This window comes from Delphinus delphis, chromosome 2 (assembly GCF_949987515.2).
Source record: "Delphinus delphis chromosome 2, mDelDel1.2, whole genome shotgun sequence".
NCBI lineage: Eukaryota > Metazoa > Chordata > Mammalia > Artiodactyla > Delphinidae > Delphinus > Delphinus delphis.
In genome coordinates this window covers 63,279,234-63,296,857 of record NC_082684.1, presented here as the reverse complement: position 1 = coordinate 63,296,857, position 17,624 = coordinate 63,279,234, and the positions used below count along the sequence as shown (strand labels likewise).

General features: G+C 34.1%; 1 protein-coding gene across 7 annotated transcripts in view; it reads right to left on the bottom strand.

Moving 5' to 3' along the window:
- RALGAPA1 (Ral GTPase activating protein catalytic subunit alpha 1) overlaps positions 1–17,624 on the bottom strand; it is a 221,604-nt gene that overhangs the window by 158,343 nt on the left and 45,637 nt on the right. For all 7 annotated transcript variants that reach the window (XM_060004676.2, XM_060004671.2, XM_060004677.2 and 4 more), the window contains exons 3-8: positions 17,351–17,400; positions 13,745–13,802; positions 8,048–8,091; positions 6,463–6,640; positions 4,095–4,210; positions 840–978 (exon numbers count right to left, since the gene is read on the bottom strand). In XM_060004676.2, the coding sequence (XP_059860659.1) occupies positions 840–978; positions 4,095–4,210; positions 6,463–6,640; positions 8,048–8,091; positions 13,745–13,802; positions 17,351–17,400 (585 nt within the window). The remainder of the gene's footprint in view (positions 1–839; positions 979–4,094; positions 4,211–6,462; positions 6,641–8,047; positions 8,092–13,744; positions 13,803–17,350; positions 17,401–17,624) is intronic.

The window sequence follows — 17,624 nt, the reverse complement described above, 5'->3', positions numbered from 1 at the left end:
ATATGGAAACATGTCTTTTTGCAAAATATCACTAAAAAATCATTAAAAGTACAAAGAAACTTCCAGAGCCATTTAAAATTAATGAGACCTTACTTCAATTAACCTAAGTCTGAAACACATATTTTGACATCATACAAAGTATGAGAATTTTTACAGCAAAATTATTTTTAAAGCAAATATTGTTCCCAATGGTGAAGGTTTGCTACTCTAATTTAAATCATTTCTACTAGCCCTAATGGCTTTGCCTAAGCTTGTTAGCTGCCTAATCTTGGCGGAGCTTAAAACAGAAACATCTTTGTGCAAAAAGGACACTTCCACATACAGGCTGTCAATGCCTTCTATACATGACAGAGGTCTACTTCTAACCCAGGGCTGTCCTTGAGGCTATAGCTTCAAGATTCCAACAGGCACTTTGGCACAGTCACTAAATACTGGATGAGATATGATCAGACTATACAACAATGTAATTATTCACACAGAATTTGCAAAAGCCATAGAAATTGAACCCAGAGGGACCTTTGAAAATATTTATAACATGGTTAAAAGATCATACCAAACATTAGAATTAAGTTTAATTTATAATCATAAATATTTCTGGTAGGCTAACTTCTCCAGTAGGTGATATCCAGAGACTAGGTTTTTAAAAAATCTCTTCACTCTCAATGAAAACTTTCTACAAATAAAACTGCACTTTCAGTATGAATCACGGTATAATATCTCCAATTAATCAATATAAGTTAAATGTTATCAGTTTTCTGCAGGTAACAAATGCTAACTTTACACTGAGGAATGTTTTACTCTTATGTGTAATATTTTAGAAAATTCCAAAGACTACCTACCAAGTACAGGATGATATAAACTATTCTCCTTACAGATGTTTGGAAAAATATAAGGCAAGTAATATTTCTTAAAATGTGAAAATAAAAATGAAAATCCTCTTTCTTGGTTTTCTTTGTTCTTCCATTCTAAACTTTTTACCTAAAATTAAACAAACAATTAGAATCATTCCAAGAGAAAGAAATTATGAGCTGTTATAAACAAGCTTGTAAAAGGTTACTTAAGCAATAAATTAAACTGTTACACTGCAAAGATATATAGCTAAATATATATGTGTATGTACATATATATATGTACATACAAAAAGTTGTCTAGTGCCATGCAAATGCATTATACAGTTGACCCCTGAATAACTCAGGGGTTGGGGTGCTGACCCTGTGCGTGCACTTGAAAATCCACGTGTAACTTTACAGTCGGCCCTCCATATCTGCAGATTCAACCAACAGTGGATTGTGTAGTACTGTAGATCATATTCATTGAAAAAAAATCTGTGTATAAGTGGACCTATATTGTTCAAAGGTCAAGGATACATGTTATCTTTCAAAAATATTGTAAGTTAAAATGTGCTCTGGAAAACTGTCAAAGTTGACTTAAAACTCGGCTCTACTACTGACAAAGCTGCTAATGTTCTTTCCTCTTTCCCACTTCCTGAATAATTCAGCCTAAAAGTCATACAAAATAGGCATATGTGAGAGGAAGGAAGAGAAGGTATGAAATAGTGGCAGTCAAGTGCAGGTGATCAGAGCCTGACCACAGGAGGCATCCATGAAGGGGGTATAACAGAGGCAGTAGCCCAGTGGGGACTCAGAGCCTGAGAGGGGTGAGGACAGTATCCTAAGTGTAGAGGGGAGTAAACAAGAGGGGACACAGTTGTAAAATACAGGGTGTGAACATTCCAGTATGGTGAGGAAGGTATGTAAGTAGGGGGATAGTAAAGGCCCAGAGTGTACCACAGTGAGCTACTACTAAACACTAACTCTAGAATGGCTAAAATTACAGACTGACCGTATCACCTGTTGGTGAGGATATGAAGCAACTTTAAGTCTCATACATTGCTGGTGGAATACAAAAAGCTACAACCATTTGGAAAACTATTTGGCAGCGTCTTAAAAAGTCAAAATATGCCTACCGAACAACCCAGCCATTCCACTACTAGGTATTTACCCAAGGGAAAAGAAAGTTTATATTGACACAAAGACTTGTTTACCAATATTCATACCAGTTTTATTTGTAATAGCCAAAAACTGGAAAAAACTCACATTACCATCAACAGGTGACTGGATAACACATCATAGTACATCCATACAATGAAAAGCTACTCAGCAATAAAAGGCACCAAACTATTGATACATACAATAATATGATTTTTAAAATAATTATGCTGAAAAAAAAGAGAAGCCAAACCAAAAAAAAAAAAAAAAAATGGAGGTACCATACAATTCCATTTATCAGAAAATGCAAATGATAGTGAAAGCAATCAGACTGAAGTTGCCTGGGGATGGGATGATGGGGCAGGTAGAGAAGGGTGGATTACAAAGGGATCTGAGAACTTTTAGGGGTGATAGATATGTTCATTACCTTGATTGTAGTGATGGTTTCATGGTTGTATACATGTAATAAAATTTATCAAATTGTACTTTTCAAACATTACAGTTTATTGTATGTCAAATGTATCTCAATAAACCAGTAAAACAAGTTTAAAAATCCACATGAAGTACAAAAGTTTTTTTTTAAAGAAAAACTGGTAATAATCACAGTAACAACAACTACCCACCACTGAATACTTACTATATGTCATGCACTTGTTTATTCTAAGTACTATACACTAATTACTTAAGCCCCAAACACCAAAATGGGATAGGTATTATTTTTTATCTCTACCTTAAGCACAGAGAGGTTAAGTAATTTGCCAAAAGTCACATTATCAGTAAGATGTAGAGTCAGTATTCAAACCCTGGCAATCTCGTTCAGGATCCAAATTAACTTCATAATGTTTGTTTCTGAGGCACAAGGAACTTTTGTGTTTGGAACAGTTACAAGAAATGTGTATATGCTAAAAGTGTTTTCATCAATAATGATATTCACATTTCATATATAGAGATGAATAGGTTACCTTACAAAATACATGCACCTAAGGACTTCCCTGGTGGTCCAGTGGTAAAGAATCTGCCTTACAATGCAGGGGACATGGGTTCGAAATCTGGTCAGGGAAATAAGATCCCACATGCTGCAGGGCATATAAGCCTGCATGCCACAATTACTGACTTGCACGCCTCAACTAGAGAGCCCACGAGCTGCAAACTACAGAGCCCACACGCCCCGGAGCCTGCGCACCACAACTAGGGAGAGAAAAAAAACCCTCACGCCGCAACTAGAGAGAAGCCCGTGCACCGCAACCAAACATCCCGCATGCCTCAACGAAGATCCCTTGTGCCACAACTAAGACCCAATGCAGCCAATAAATAAATAAATAAACAAATAATAAATAAATAAATAAGTCTTAAAAAAAAAAAAACTACATGCACCTATAAATTTTAAAAGTACAAGTAGGATTAAATGTAAATTACATTCCCCCATCCCCTACCTCACCCTTAGTCCACCTCCCCAGTTGATGCCTCTAGGCAGATTGATCCCTAAATCAAACAGTTTTTCATTTAAAGTACCATAGCTGCTGATTATAAATGAAAAGATTAGAAAGTAAATCCAACTGGCTCACATAAGAAGGTATATACACATAAAGAATCTACTATAAAAATTTCTCTCTTCAGCTCCCTTTCTAAGAGGTCCATAATCTCTCCAGTGATTTTTATTTCAGGAAGGGTATACTAACATCTATTTTCAAAAGTAAAAATCTGTGACTTCCCTGGTGGCGCAGTGGTTAAGAATCTGACCGCCAATGGAGGGGACATGGGTTTGGGACATGTCGCACAGCAACTAAGTCTGTGTGCCAAAGCTACTGAGCCCACGCGCCTAGAGCCCATGCTCCACAACAAGAGAAGCCACTATAATAAGAAGCCCACGCACCGCAACAGAGTAGCCCCCGCTCGCCGCAACCAGAGAAAGCCCGTGCACAGCAACGAAGACCCAACACAGCCAAAAATAAATAAATTTATTTACTTCAAAAAAAAAAGTAAAAATTTGTTACTTCTCCTTCAGGAAAATAAGCAAATATCTACTGTGACAGAATAATGGTAAGAGGAGGAAAAATGAATTACCCACAGGATAGTAAGGAGGGTGATATAAAAGATGACACATACCTGAATTACTATATATTTTAAAAGTGCTTCAAGAAAATAGCTTGTTAGATCTTCTTGTCCTTTATCTCCTGATTGTGGGGGGACAAGCGGAGTGATTTCTTCTATAGTGACTTGAGCTGTCCAAAGACAAAAGAAAAGTTTAGTATAATTACAAAACAAATTTAACAATATGATAATATGGCCCAAATAAAATTTAACTACAAAACAGATAAGCAAAGAATACTGCTTGAAAACATTCTGATGATTGAAATTTGAAATAAATCTGAGGTCATCCTGATAGCCCATCACAAAAACCATAAACTTTAATAATCAACTGTTTCATGAACCCTTGATCGAGGAAATGTGACACAGAGATGGACAGATATTGAGGGATTAAGAGTGAATAATGTCTCACCTGAAAAAGAATTGCTCGTGATATTTTAAAATTCAGATTAAGAGTGTCCACTATAAAATTCCATAAATGTGATGAGAAACATTAATAATAATGTGCTTATTCATCAATTAAAGAACAACCTGATTACTCTAGGTAATGACCATGCTTACTCTTTAAGGTAGCCCCTTTATTCAAAGGATGAAATACTAATTCCCTCTCAGAAAGAAAGAGAAGTTAGCATCTTAGTTTCTTGATTATGAAAGCCCACTTGTAAAATAAGAAACTTTCACATTTTTAGACTTTTCACATATTCAAAAACACTGATTATAACAAAAGCAAATTCAAGAAAATCAACCCACAACTAGCTAAATTTTCTTAAATATTTCCCAGGCAACACAACCAGTACCTGGTTTAGCATAGGCAGGTTCTTAAACCTATTTCCCAGTAAACAGCAGCCAAGTAATTAAGCCCAAAGAGATGGATTTTTTTTTAGTCCTCTTTGCACAAAGTAAAACATACTTGTATGTCAATGTACATCCAAATTAACTCAAGGATACAAGCTGATACATGAAAATTCAAAATTAAAGATAAATGTAAAATGGCCTGTATTAAACATGTTTCTAATACTTTGATATCAGGGGTCTTGCAGGCCCTAGTGAGAAAGCCCCTCCCAGAGCTAGCTAATTCCTAGAGAAAACTATGGGCCAGAGAGTTTGCCTTTCATATGCAAAGCAAACAACTCAGAGCCCGTATCTCTACCACTTCCTCTGCAGGGCTCTCACACTCAGGGTTACTTACTAGTTCCCTAACCTAATGACCCCCAGGGCTAAGTACCAGACAATCAGAGACAACCCCTATGCCCCAGAGCCTGCTAAAATTATCCAAATTAGCCAGTTTTCAACTTGCTCACCCTGCTTCACACATTCCCGCCTGCAGAAACCACAAAAGGGCTCTTGCCCATGATACCCACCCCTACCCTCAAGCCCCCGCCACGCCCGACTAACCCTGGTGCTTCCCTGTGTGGCCACCCTCCCTGGTGTGGCACACCCGCTCCTCCTGGGAACACGAGTAACAAACTATCTTTTTAATGGCAATCATCTCCTGATCTGTTGGTCTCATTATACCTGGATGATAAAACCTACATGTTATTTTTTTAATTTTTATTTACTTTTTTACTGAAGTATAATTTACATACATTATACAAGTTTCAGGCATATGACATAATGATTCAACATTTGTATGCACTGCAAAATGATCACCCCAATCTGTGACCATACAAAATTACAAAAAAAAATGTTTCTTGTGATAAGAACTTCTAATATTTATTTTCTTAGCAACTTTCAAAGTTGCAAAATATTATCAACTACAGTCCCCATGCTGTACATTACATCCCTGTGACTTATTTACTTTATGACTATAAGTTTGTACCTCTTGATCCCCTTCACCCATTTTGCCCACCCTCAACTCCTACCCCCCACCCCTCTGGCAACCACCAATCCCTTCTCTGTATCTGTGAGTTTGGTTTTATAAAACCTACATTTAAAAACCTGGCCTTGGATTATTCAGTTAAAAATGTACAGGGACTTCCCTGGTGGCGCAGTGGTTAAGAATTCACCTGCCAATGCAGGGGACATGGGTTTGAGCCCTGGTCCGGGAAGATCCAACATGTCATGGAGCAACTAAGCCCATGCGCCACAACTACTGAGCCTGTGCTCTAGAGCCCACGAGCCACAACTACTGAGTCTGCGTGCCACAACTACTGAAGCCTGCGTGCGTAGAGCCCGTGCTCCCCAAAAAGAGAAGCCACCGCAAGGAAGAGTAGCCCCCGCTCGACACAACTAGAGAAAGCCCACGCACAGCAACGAAGACCCAATGCAGCCAAAAATAAATTAATAAAATAATTTTGTTTTAAAAGGTACAGACATTTAAAAATATCTATTACAAACTACACAGAAATTTTTAAATTAATGATGGAAAAGATCTTATGACTCTTACTTTCTTGAAGGTTGAGTGGAGGATTAATGAGATTATCTAAAGTTCGAGGTCCATATTCAGATTGTGGTGCTGAAAATCCAGGGATTAAACATGAAAACATCCAAAGCTGTTCTTTGCTACAGTTATTCTGAAGAGCTTGCAACCATAATAAGAAAAGGCGAACACCTTCCCGCCTAATCTAAAATGAAATAAAATGAAAAACAGTATTTTTATTTAAAATGGAAATACTTTGTTCCCTTCAGGCCAAAATTCTCTACAAGATGATTACCGAATGATACTCTGTAAAGGAGAGGAAGAAAAGGAAGGAAGGAGGGAGATAGAGAATTATAACCATGACAATTTACTGAACCCTCATTATTTATAAATCTAAATTTATGGATTTTGAACAAAATAACTTGGTCTCTAACTATTTAAAGCCATCAGGTAATCTATTTATGCTATAATTTCCATTTGTAAAAAGTCAAAATCATTTCCTTCTTATTTACTTCCCTCCTTCCCATCAACACCACTCTAATCTAAGAAGCAAGGAGAGAGGGCAATGACTATTCCTGGCTATAATAAGTTTGGTAAAAGGAGGAATGGTCATGGGGATCCTGATACACTGCTAACTCAATGCTCTTGACCTTAAAAAGATTATCAGTCTGCAATTATCTCATTTACTTAATTTGCTTCCAAAGGGCAAAGCAGGAATTCTGGCCTATTACTGTATTTTTAAGCAACTAGAACAATGCCCCATACACAGAAAATACATATTTAAATCAAGGGAATGCTCTTCCAGGAAGAGAAGAGGAGAAGATAGAAACTTCAAATCTCCCAGTAAAACACAAGGTTCTTCAGTAACCTAACCTCACTGGTAGCTTTGCAAACAGCCACTGCCAAAGCTATTCAACTGCTGCCACCCTCACAGTTTAGTTAGAAACAGGACAAAGATGTAGGAAAGCTTATCCCTTATGTACTGCTATACCCAAGCCTTGACACCAAAAGTACCTACTATATGAGACTTTTATCCAACCTATACCAAGATGCTTTTGGACTGGGTAGCTTTTCTTACCACAGCACAATGAGATAATGAAAAGGGGGGGAAAAAAAGAAACAAAACCATTTTTTAATAGATGCCCCACTTCCCTCTACATCTAACAATAGCTATGATAAAATGAAGAATAATTTGTTGAATGGATAAATAATTTTTGTCTTCTGGGGACCACAGAGCAAAGTACAGTCATCCCTCGGTATCTAGGGGGATGTTGCTTCCAGGACCTCCCCCACCATGGACACCAAAATCAGCAGACGCTGAAGTCCCTTACATGGAACTGGCATGGATGGCATGGACGTGGAACCCATGGATATGGATAGGTGACTGTATTTCTGCTGAATGAGTCCATGCAGTGGTAAAACTACAAAAGTTTTTCAAGAGCCTGGTCAGCCTCATGCGTACTGACTATGTTGCTGTTTTTTAAGTGAATTCACTTCGATTAAGGGAACTGAAGATTATTCAAAATTATTTAGGAAAAAGTTGATGTAGGCAGTATAGCAATTGACTGAATGCTTTACTCAGTTTTTAAAAAGAAATATAATTACATTATACCTTCAAGGAGTTTCCTGTGTGTAGTAGTTTCTTTAAAATCAATCCTGAAAAGAAAACATGATTTTAAACATTCATATCTTACTTGTTTCTAAATGTCAGAGTTCTCGGTCAGACTTGAAAACACTTTAAAAACAAGTCTTTGGCAACCTCCAAATTATTCTTGGTGACCTGAACATCCCTCTGGCCATAATCTTGGGACAGAAGGGCATATAAAAAGTCACCTTTTTTAACACATGGTTTATTGCAATTAAACATGATTTATCCTATCAAAACAAACCCTAAACCCAAAATTGCACGTAAGACAACAATCTACGTGTATCTTTTACTTAGACTAAGAATATAATTAAATAATTTCTCCATCACTAATAGAAATAAAAACCACTGTAAAAATTTCCATTTAGTTAACCACATGAACATCTATAACTCTAGTATTTCTTAGCAAATATTTCCATTGTACTAATTTTCCTTTTCAAAATACTCAAAACGATCTTTAATAGTCCTTTTTCTTTTGAATTATACAATATTTCAAATCTACAATAAAATAATGAAATAACATTCACAGACATCCAGATGTCCACCATTTGGTCTGAACAAATCTAAACACAGTCCCATGTTTCCTATAATTTCAAAATTTCACTTATTTACATTTTCTATAATGTTTCATGTAACACTACAAGCATCATTGAAGCCACCTGCGAACCCATCCTGAGTCATTTTCCTCCTTCCTTCCCCAGAGGAAACCATTATCCAGATTTTGGTATTAATTATTCCCCAAAATATTTTATGTTATTACTACTTATTTATAAACCCATAAAATATTTGGAATTAGTTTCTATGTTTAAAACTTATACCAGTAACAAAATTTCCTCCACAGCTATTTGTTCTAATCTTGCATTTTTATTCTTTCTAGTAACATCAGAATTATATATATAACATATATTTATATGTATGAAATACATATATAATATATATATTTACATATACAGAAGCGTATGAGATTATTGTGATAACACATTGTTGGCAACACAAAACACTGGCAGATGCTCTAATATTTGCCAGTCTGAGTGTTACATATCTCAGTAATGTCATTTGATGTTTCCTAATGACACTGAACATTTTTTCATTTGGCTGCTCAAGTTTCTGCAAATTGCCTGTCATATCCTTTGCATATTTTTAAACTGGGTTATTTTGTTTTGTTTTGTTTAATATAAGAGTTCCTTACACACATCGGCTACTAATTCTATGTTAGGTCTATGAATTGGAAATGTATTCTTGACTGGGATGGTAGTATCATCTGACGTACAAAATTTTTAAATTTCAATATAGTCAATTCACCAATGTTTTTCTTTATGTGTACTTACTGTGTCTAAAGAAATACTTCCCTACTTTAAAGTTATGAAGATAAACCAAAGAGTCTCATCAAAAAGTTTTAAAGTGTTGTTTTTCACATTTAAGTCCTGAAATCCATCAGAAATTTATTTGTGTGTGGCAATAACAGAATTTCCCCTCCCCAACCAACTGTAGTACCTTTTCAGATTTTATAATGAAATGAAATGCTGTCTCAATCATATTTCAAGTTTCCATATATAAGCCTAGGTCTTTGGCTGGCCTTAATGTCCTTTTCCATTAGTCTACTTGTCCATCTCTGTCATACCAATGATACTGTCTTAATTATATTATAACTTTATAATACATCTTGTTATTGGTTATAGTAATATTCAACAACACCATCTTCTCTCTGCCATTTGTTATTCTTCCAAGTTGCTTTGGCTTTGATTTTCCATACAAATTTTAGGATAAACTTGTTGGGCTACAATAAAAAGTCACTACAGGAATTCTGGATGAGAACTGTTATCTTTATACCATCAAGCCTATCATCCATGAATAATGTATAAGATTCCATTTTTTCGAGTTCTTTCTTGTTCTTCAATAATCACTTCATTGTCATAAATTAATCTAATATTTAAAATGACTATGGAATACACATTCTCAAGCATACTGGAACATTCTCCAGGAGAGACTATATTCTGGGTCATGAAATGTCTCAAAAATTTTTTAAAGATTATGATCATATAAAGCATATTTTCTGGCCACAAAGGAATTAAGTTAGAAATCACAACAGAAAGAAATCTGTGATACCATCAAATATTTGAAAACTTAAAAAACAAAGACACTCTTAAATAAGTTATGGATCAAAGAGATCAAAAGGGACATCAAAAAAATATTTTCAACTGAATAAAAATGAAAACACAACATACTAAAACTTATGGGATAAGCTAAAAGCAAAGCTTACAGGGAAGTTTGTTGCCTTGGATGCCTATATCAGAAAAGAAGAAAGGTATTAATATTCTAGACTTCCACCTTAAAAAAATACATATAGACAAGCAAATTAAACCCAAAGCAAGCAAGATTTTTTAAAATATAAAAGATTAGAATGGAAATCAATGAAATACGAAGCAGAAAAAGACTAGAGAAAATCAACAATACCAAAGTTAGTTCTTTGAAATGACCAACATTAACGACAAATGCTTAGCTAGACAAGTCAATAAAATAAAAGAGACACAAATTACCAAATTCAGAAATGAAAGAGGGGACATCACTACTGACCCTATAGGAATGAAAAGGATTATTATAAAAGAGTAACTTGAACAACTTTACACCAACAAATTAGGCAGTGTTAATGAAATAGACAAATTCCTAGAAAGATACAAATTATCCAAACTGACTCAAAAAAGGAATATAAAGCAGCAATTACAAATCTCCACATAAAGAAAAGCCCAACTCTAAATGGCTTTACTTGTGAATTCTATCAAATATTTTAAAACGATGTAGTATCAATTGTTCACAAACTCTTTCAGAAAATAAAGGAGGGAACACTTCCCAATCTATGTACATGGCTATTATTATCTTGATAATAAAGCCAGACAAAGACCTCACAAAAGAACAATACAGTGTTCAATATCCCTCATAAACATAGAGGTAAAAATCTTTAATAAATTATTAGCAAACTAAAATTAGCAATATAATAAAAAGACTATATAGAAATGGTAACCAATTGGGATTTACCTCAGGGATGCAAAGTCGGTTTAACATTTGAAAAGCAATTCGTGAAATACACAATATTAATAGAATAAATGACAAAACCACTAATAATGCTGCCTATGATCATGTCAATAGAAGAAAAAGCATCTGACAAAATACAATGCCCATGCATGATTAAAAACCCTAATCAAAACAGGATAGAAGAGAACTTCAACTTGATAAACAGTATCTATAAAAATAGCTAACATCGCCAGGTAAGAATGATCTTCAGGAAGCACTGAAGAAGAAAACAAAGGGTTTGAGAATTACACAGGATGGAACTTAAATACTTATTTATATGTGAAATAGGATTCTGCATTGAATCTAGATTCTGCCAGGACATATGTGTGATCCTGAGGAATCACTTAACTTCCCTGAGCCTCAGTTTCCTCAAATATATAGTAAGTGAAAATAAAATTAAAAAAAAAAATAGCTAACATCATACATAATGGTGAAAGACTGAATGCTTTCTCCTTTACATCAGGAATAATATAAGGATGTCTACTTTTACCACTTTTATTCACTAGTGTACTAGAGGAACAATAAACAAAAAAGAAATAAGAAATTAAAGGCACTAGATTAAAAATTTTAAAGTAAAACTATATTTGCAGTTGACATGATCCTATACGTAGAAAATCAAAAGGAATCTACAATAAAACAAATAAAATAAACAAGTTATAATAAACTAGAAACAATGCAAATGTCCATTAATTGGTGAGTAAATAAACAAAATATGGTATATCCATACAACAGAATATTAGACAATACAAAGGAATGCTTATATATGCTATAATATGGGAAAAAAATATATGCTAAGTGAAGGAGGCCAGATGTAAACTACTACAAATTGTATGATTTCATTTACATGAAATGTCCAAAAAAGACAAATTTATTGAAGACAGAAAGCAGATTGGTGGTGGCAAAGGCAACTGACTGTAAATGGGCTCAAAGAACTATTTTAGGGTAACGGCAATGTTCTAAAACTAGACTGGGGTGACTCTAAATATTTACTAAAAAATAATAAATTATTTATTTAAATGAGAGATTTTTATCTAAGTAAATTATACCTCATAAAAGCTACTTTTAAAAAATCAACTAGAGTCACTGATTTATTTTTCTATATATACAAGACAAAAAAGAAAGGAAACAGAGTTTTAGGATTCTCTGGGTGACAAAGAAAGGTGACCATTTATGTATTGTCTCAAGTTGGACATTTACTAGAATATTATTAATCATGAGAACCAGATAGCACAAAGGTCATTTAGAAATAGAAGACTACATTCCTCAGCAGATAGAATAACTTTAGAAGTTCCGCTGTTTCAAAAAAGTTTCTTCCCAGACAACCTTCAAGGACATTTTAATGATTATGAAATAAAAAATAGGATTTCACTATTCTGTTGAGCACCTTATCATGTGATTATTAGCAATTCACATATCTTCTTTGGTGTGATAACTATGCAAATATTTTCCCTATTTAAAAAATTAATTTGTCTTATTATTGAGTTGCCAGAGTTCTTTATGTATTAAGGGTACAGCATTTTTAGTCTTAAGCTTTATCTAAAAAGTTTATTCTAAAAGGCTTTATTTTTTAGAATTTTGTGGTTTTTTTAGCCCCTACATCAATATCCATCCTATATGTCCAGAGTTCCTTTTGTTTCTAGAACTGCTAATTGGGCTGACTTACAGTTTCAAAGCCTCAGAAATTTCATTTGCTATAACTAAGAACTGTAGGTTCTAAATAAATATATGACTCATTTTTAAGAGAAAAAAATACAATTTTTACAAATGAATACAAGGCCTGTAACATTCTACTTCAACAATGTAGATGTGGTGGCCATCTGTATATTCACCACAAGAGAAGGGTCATGAGAATCACTACCAATCAGCCCTGTCATCATTAAGACACTGAACCAAAGCCAGAAATTGCCTACCTACAGATTCCTCTTTCAACCAAGGGGGAAAAAATGTCTTGCAATGAGAGCTCAAGAGTCCTGTGGTGATGCTATGATTGTTAAAGAAACAGACTCCAAGCCAGCAAGCATGCTGGCTTAGCTCCTGGTAAGATGAAGTCTATAACCTCCTGCCTACTTGGTCTTTCACAGTAATACACAGCAGAGTTGTGTATTTTTTCTTTCCCCTTTTTCCTTTCAGCTTCATTTCATGATCTGGGAAGCTCTACTTCGTCTATTCAAGCAGTAAGCTTAAACCCAGTTCCCTCCTTTTTTATTAATACACTGCTTGCTTTCAAACCTGGAACCCATGGCTTTCACTCTACGTGGCAGTTTGTTACCTTCTCTTCCATTTTTGATTACAGAATGTTTATTCTGATGCTAAGTCTGCTTTTATTTTTTTGGTTTTATAGTTTCATCATCATTGCTAACATATTCAGAGTAAATGAACAGGTGGATCAAAGAAATTTAATATGCCACTTTTATTGGAAATCCTTCATGTATGTTTTTATCTTACATTCCCAGTAAGCCTAGTTCTGTATTCTTTATTTTGTTTTTACTAAAGCATAAACTATGAACTCATTTCAAATAATGACCAACCCATTAAAGAATATTTTCATATATTATCATTTATTTCAAATATGAAATACATATTTAAATTACTTACCAATACTATGAAACTGCCATCGCTGATGAATTCTTTCTGGAAGAAGTTGTAAAATTTTCTAAAAATCAATATGAATAAAACAAAGAAAAGTATGAAAAGCAAGTAACACGTCCTCATTTTGAGCAATGTGAAAAATTAAACAAAGAGCTTACACAAAGCCTTTAAGAGTTTCTTACATAGAAAGACAGTATTACAAATACAAAATAGTCTTTGAGCTAATCTGATGGTACTGGCACTACTTTAGGGCCGGCATACTGATTAGTATTTGAGAACCCCAGAAAACAACAAGCTATACTAACAAAGACTTGGAACAGGAAATTAATGAAATTTATCTTTTACTATGATGTGAAAAGTAAGTATACTTCTCTTTAGTGGATAAATACTAACTTTAATATATATATATATATTTTTAACATCTTTATTGGATTATAATTGCTTTACAATGGTGTGTTAGTTTCTGCTTTATAACAAAGTGAATCAGCTATACATATACATATATCCGCATATCTCCTCCCTCTTGCATCTCCCTCCCACCCTCCCTATCCCACCCCCTAGGTGGTCACAAAGCACCGAGCTGATCTCCCTGTGCTGTGCAGCTGCTTCCCACTAGCTATCTATTTTACATTTGGTAGTATACTTTTAAATGCTCATTTACTATTCTTAGAATTTCTGCATTGTGGATACTACTGATATGTTTTAAATTCTTTTAGATATTAATATTTGTGAAGTTTTCTCTCCAAGCAGTTTTTTTTTTAAAATAAATTTATTTATTTACTTCTGACTGCACTGGGTCTCTGTTGCTGCAGGCAGGCTTTCTCTAGTTGTGGCAAGTGGGGTCTACTCTTTGTTGCGGTGCACGGGCTTCTCATAGTGGTGACTTCTCTTGTTGCGGAGCACAGGCTCTAGGTGCCCAGGCTTCAGTAGTTGTGGCATGCGGGCTCAGTAGTTGTGGCTCACAGGCTCTAGAGCGCAGGCTCAGTAGTTGTGGCACACAGGGTTAGCTGCTCCACGGCATGTGGGATCTTCCCAGACTAGGGCTCGAACCCATGCCCCCTGCATTGGCAGGCGGATTCTTAACCACTGCACCACCAGGGAAGCCCGGTCTCCAAGCATTTCTTTCTCTTACTTTGATAAATCCTACAGGGAAAATATTTTGCTTCCATAAAAATCCTATCAAATACTTGTACTAAATTAATTCACGTGAACCCAAAGATACTTCTATGTTATGATGGCTATGGGTATGAGAACAAAATTTTAAGATTCAGGAGCCCTATAGTTAACCTAACACATACAGACTTCCACAAGTTGGGAATAAACACTTTTTACATATAATACTTTCAAAATTTTGTCTTTATTTTCCTTTATATATTGCACCTGCGTGGATTATTCTAGTTCAACAGCTGCCTTATTATGCTGCTGAACTACGTTCTCAACACTCATCTGCTTGCTGAATGACATTTGTGTGCGTTTGTTATTATTGCAGCTCTATTATAATTATTTAGAATCACCATTAATTGAATGTTCATAAGGACCAAACACTAGACACTTTATGTAATGATATCTCATTAATCCTCACAACCATCCTAAAAGGAGTGTTCATTGATCTCATTTGAAAAATAAAGAAATGGGTCAAGTAATGTGCTTAGGTTAGAAAGAGGAAAAACGGAGTTTCCAACTTCCATATGCCTATTTCCAAAACTTTGCTTTTATACTATTATGTTCAAAGAACAGTATGCATGTTTTTACACTTCTCTATCTTCCTTTTGATATAATCTTCTTTAGTCCCTCTCATATAAGAGGATGATGAAGAAATTATAAAGTTCTTCACAGATAGATGCTATTCCCACACGAGATACATAAACTTCTTCACCTCTGCCCTCTTATTTCTCTCATACTTAGCCAACAACTGTATAATTATATTTATGGTGGTGTGGAAAGAGATAAAATTATAGAAAATTAAAAAGACAAGTTTGTGAACCACTCGAAAGTACTCCTAAATTATCACTATTATAGTTTAGATTTAATCTCATACAAAATGTAAATTTAAATATATTCATCTTTTTTATTCAGTCATATAAAGATGAAAGAAATCATGTATACTATTAACTACACAGAAGAAAGCAGAATATAAATCCTATGTCATACTGATATTACATAATGATGCTTTTTATTCCAGAAAAAGGAAATCATTTTATTTATAATTTTTTTAAAAAATCATCATTAGTCTCTAAAGGTGGAGGTCAGATATTACTGTCCCTATTATAAGTAGAAAAACATCAGCACACAGGTTAAATATTTTTTCCAAAAGATAAAAATCCTATATCTAACATCTCTTTTCCTAATGAAATTTAGCAACTGATTACAAACGTTTCTGTTCAAAAAGTAACAAATGATCAGTATATATTACATACAGGAAAAGAAGTATTATTTTTTAACAGAAGAAATATTCTGAAAGAGCTTCTATTAACTAGTCAATCATCTCAGTTTCCTGAATATAGGGCAAGCATGAATGTCTGAAGGAACACTTGCCAGGAATTATCATCTTGCTTTCTCTGTACATACTTTTACTCTTTCTCAAAATATTCATGTTTTAATATTTCCCTTGTAAACAGTTCATGCAAACACCTGGGGAGGTAAATATAAGCAAATTCCTCAGGGTTAACAACTAATGAAAATTAACTGCAGAACAGGTACCAACACCAGTTGCTTCTGTCTGGAACTCTTAAAAAAAAAAAACAAAACTTTCTTTTTTCAGCTGTGACTAACTCAGCAACTAAGAGAGAGATCAAATTCTTCAATTCTTCTAAACCATACTAAAATAGTCAACATAAAAAATAGTGAATTATCTTTAATTAGCAGTAGATAGAATAGTTCAATCTTTAGAAACTGATTTCTAAATTCTTTACTATGCTTTTCAAGACACAAGGTCTAATCCTGACTTTCTCCAGTTCTCTAAAATTCTCAATAAAGATCAGAATACTCCTATCACTATTTGATTTGAAAGACAGAATGAAGAGCATGGGGTTATTTGAAAAGCATGTGTGTCCCTCATTTTTATCATTGTGCCAAAAATGAAACAAATTTTAGCAGAGTATCAAATGTTGTTGCTTCCTTCTGTTTATTTAGCAATAAAAATGTGTCCCACCCCAATCCAAAGCAAATGCAGTAGAACAACAATTTATAAAATATTTAAAACTATTTTATATAAGTTTTCAATGAAAAGCAGTTAAAGCAGAAAACTCCTTAGGTATGTAACAGTTCTATGAATTTACCCTCTCAAGTAATAATGTTTTGTTGTTGTTGTTTTTTAATTCTCCATTTGTGTAAATCTCCCAGAAATTAAAATTTTCATGTTTGCAAACACAGTGAATATTGTACCAACTGTGGTATCAAATCCATAAAAACATAATTTTATCTGTACCTAAAAATAATATGTGTACCTCAGAAAATAATTAAGAATTAAGTCAGTTATATTTTTAGGTTAAAACGTGCAATTAAGTTTTTGAAAAGCATGGTAGATTCACAGTGTTTGTTAATATTCAATATATTCCTTTGTATATTCCAAAAATCAATTTTGGAAAAAAAGTTACATTGGCAGGTACTTACCTCAAAAATAAAAAGTATAGCATCCAATTCCTCCCTTTGAGACTTGTGACCTAAAACATTTTTATGGAAAAATATTTTAAACATTATCATTTTGTCCTCAATGTCAACAACCACTTAAAAAGCTTAAAATATTTCAAGCACTGAAGTATTTTTCTCATTGATTCTTTAATAAAATGTTTAAAGTATATTCTGTTCAATGTATAGACAATATCATAGCATCTCTCTCTACTCTTTTTAGACAGCTAAATTTAGATTCTACATATTTATGTCTAAA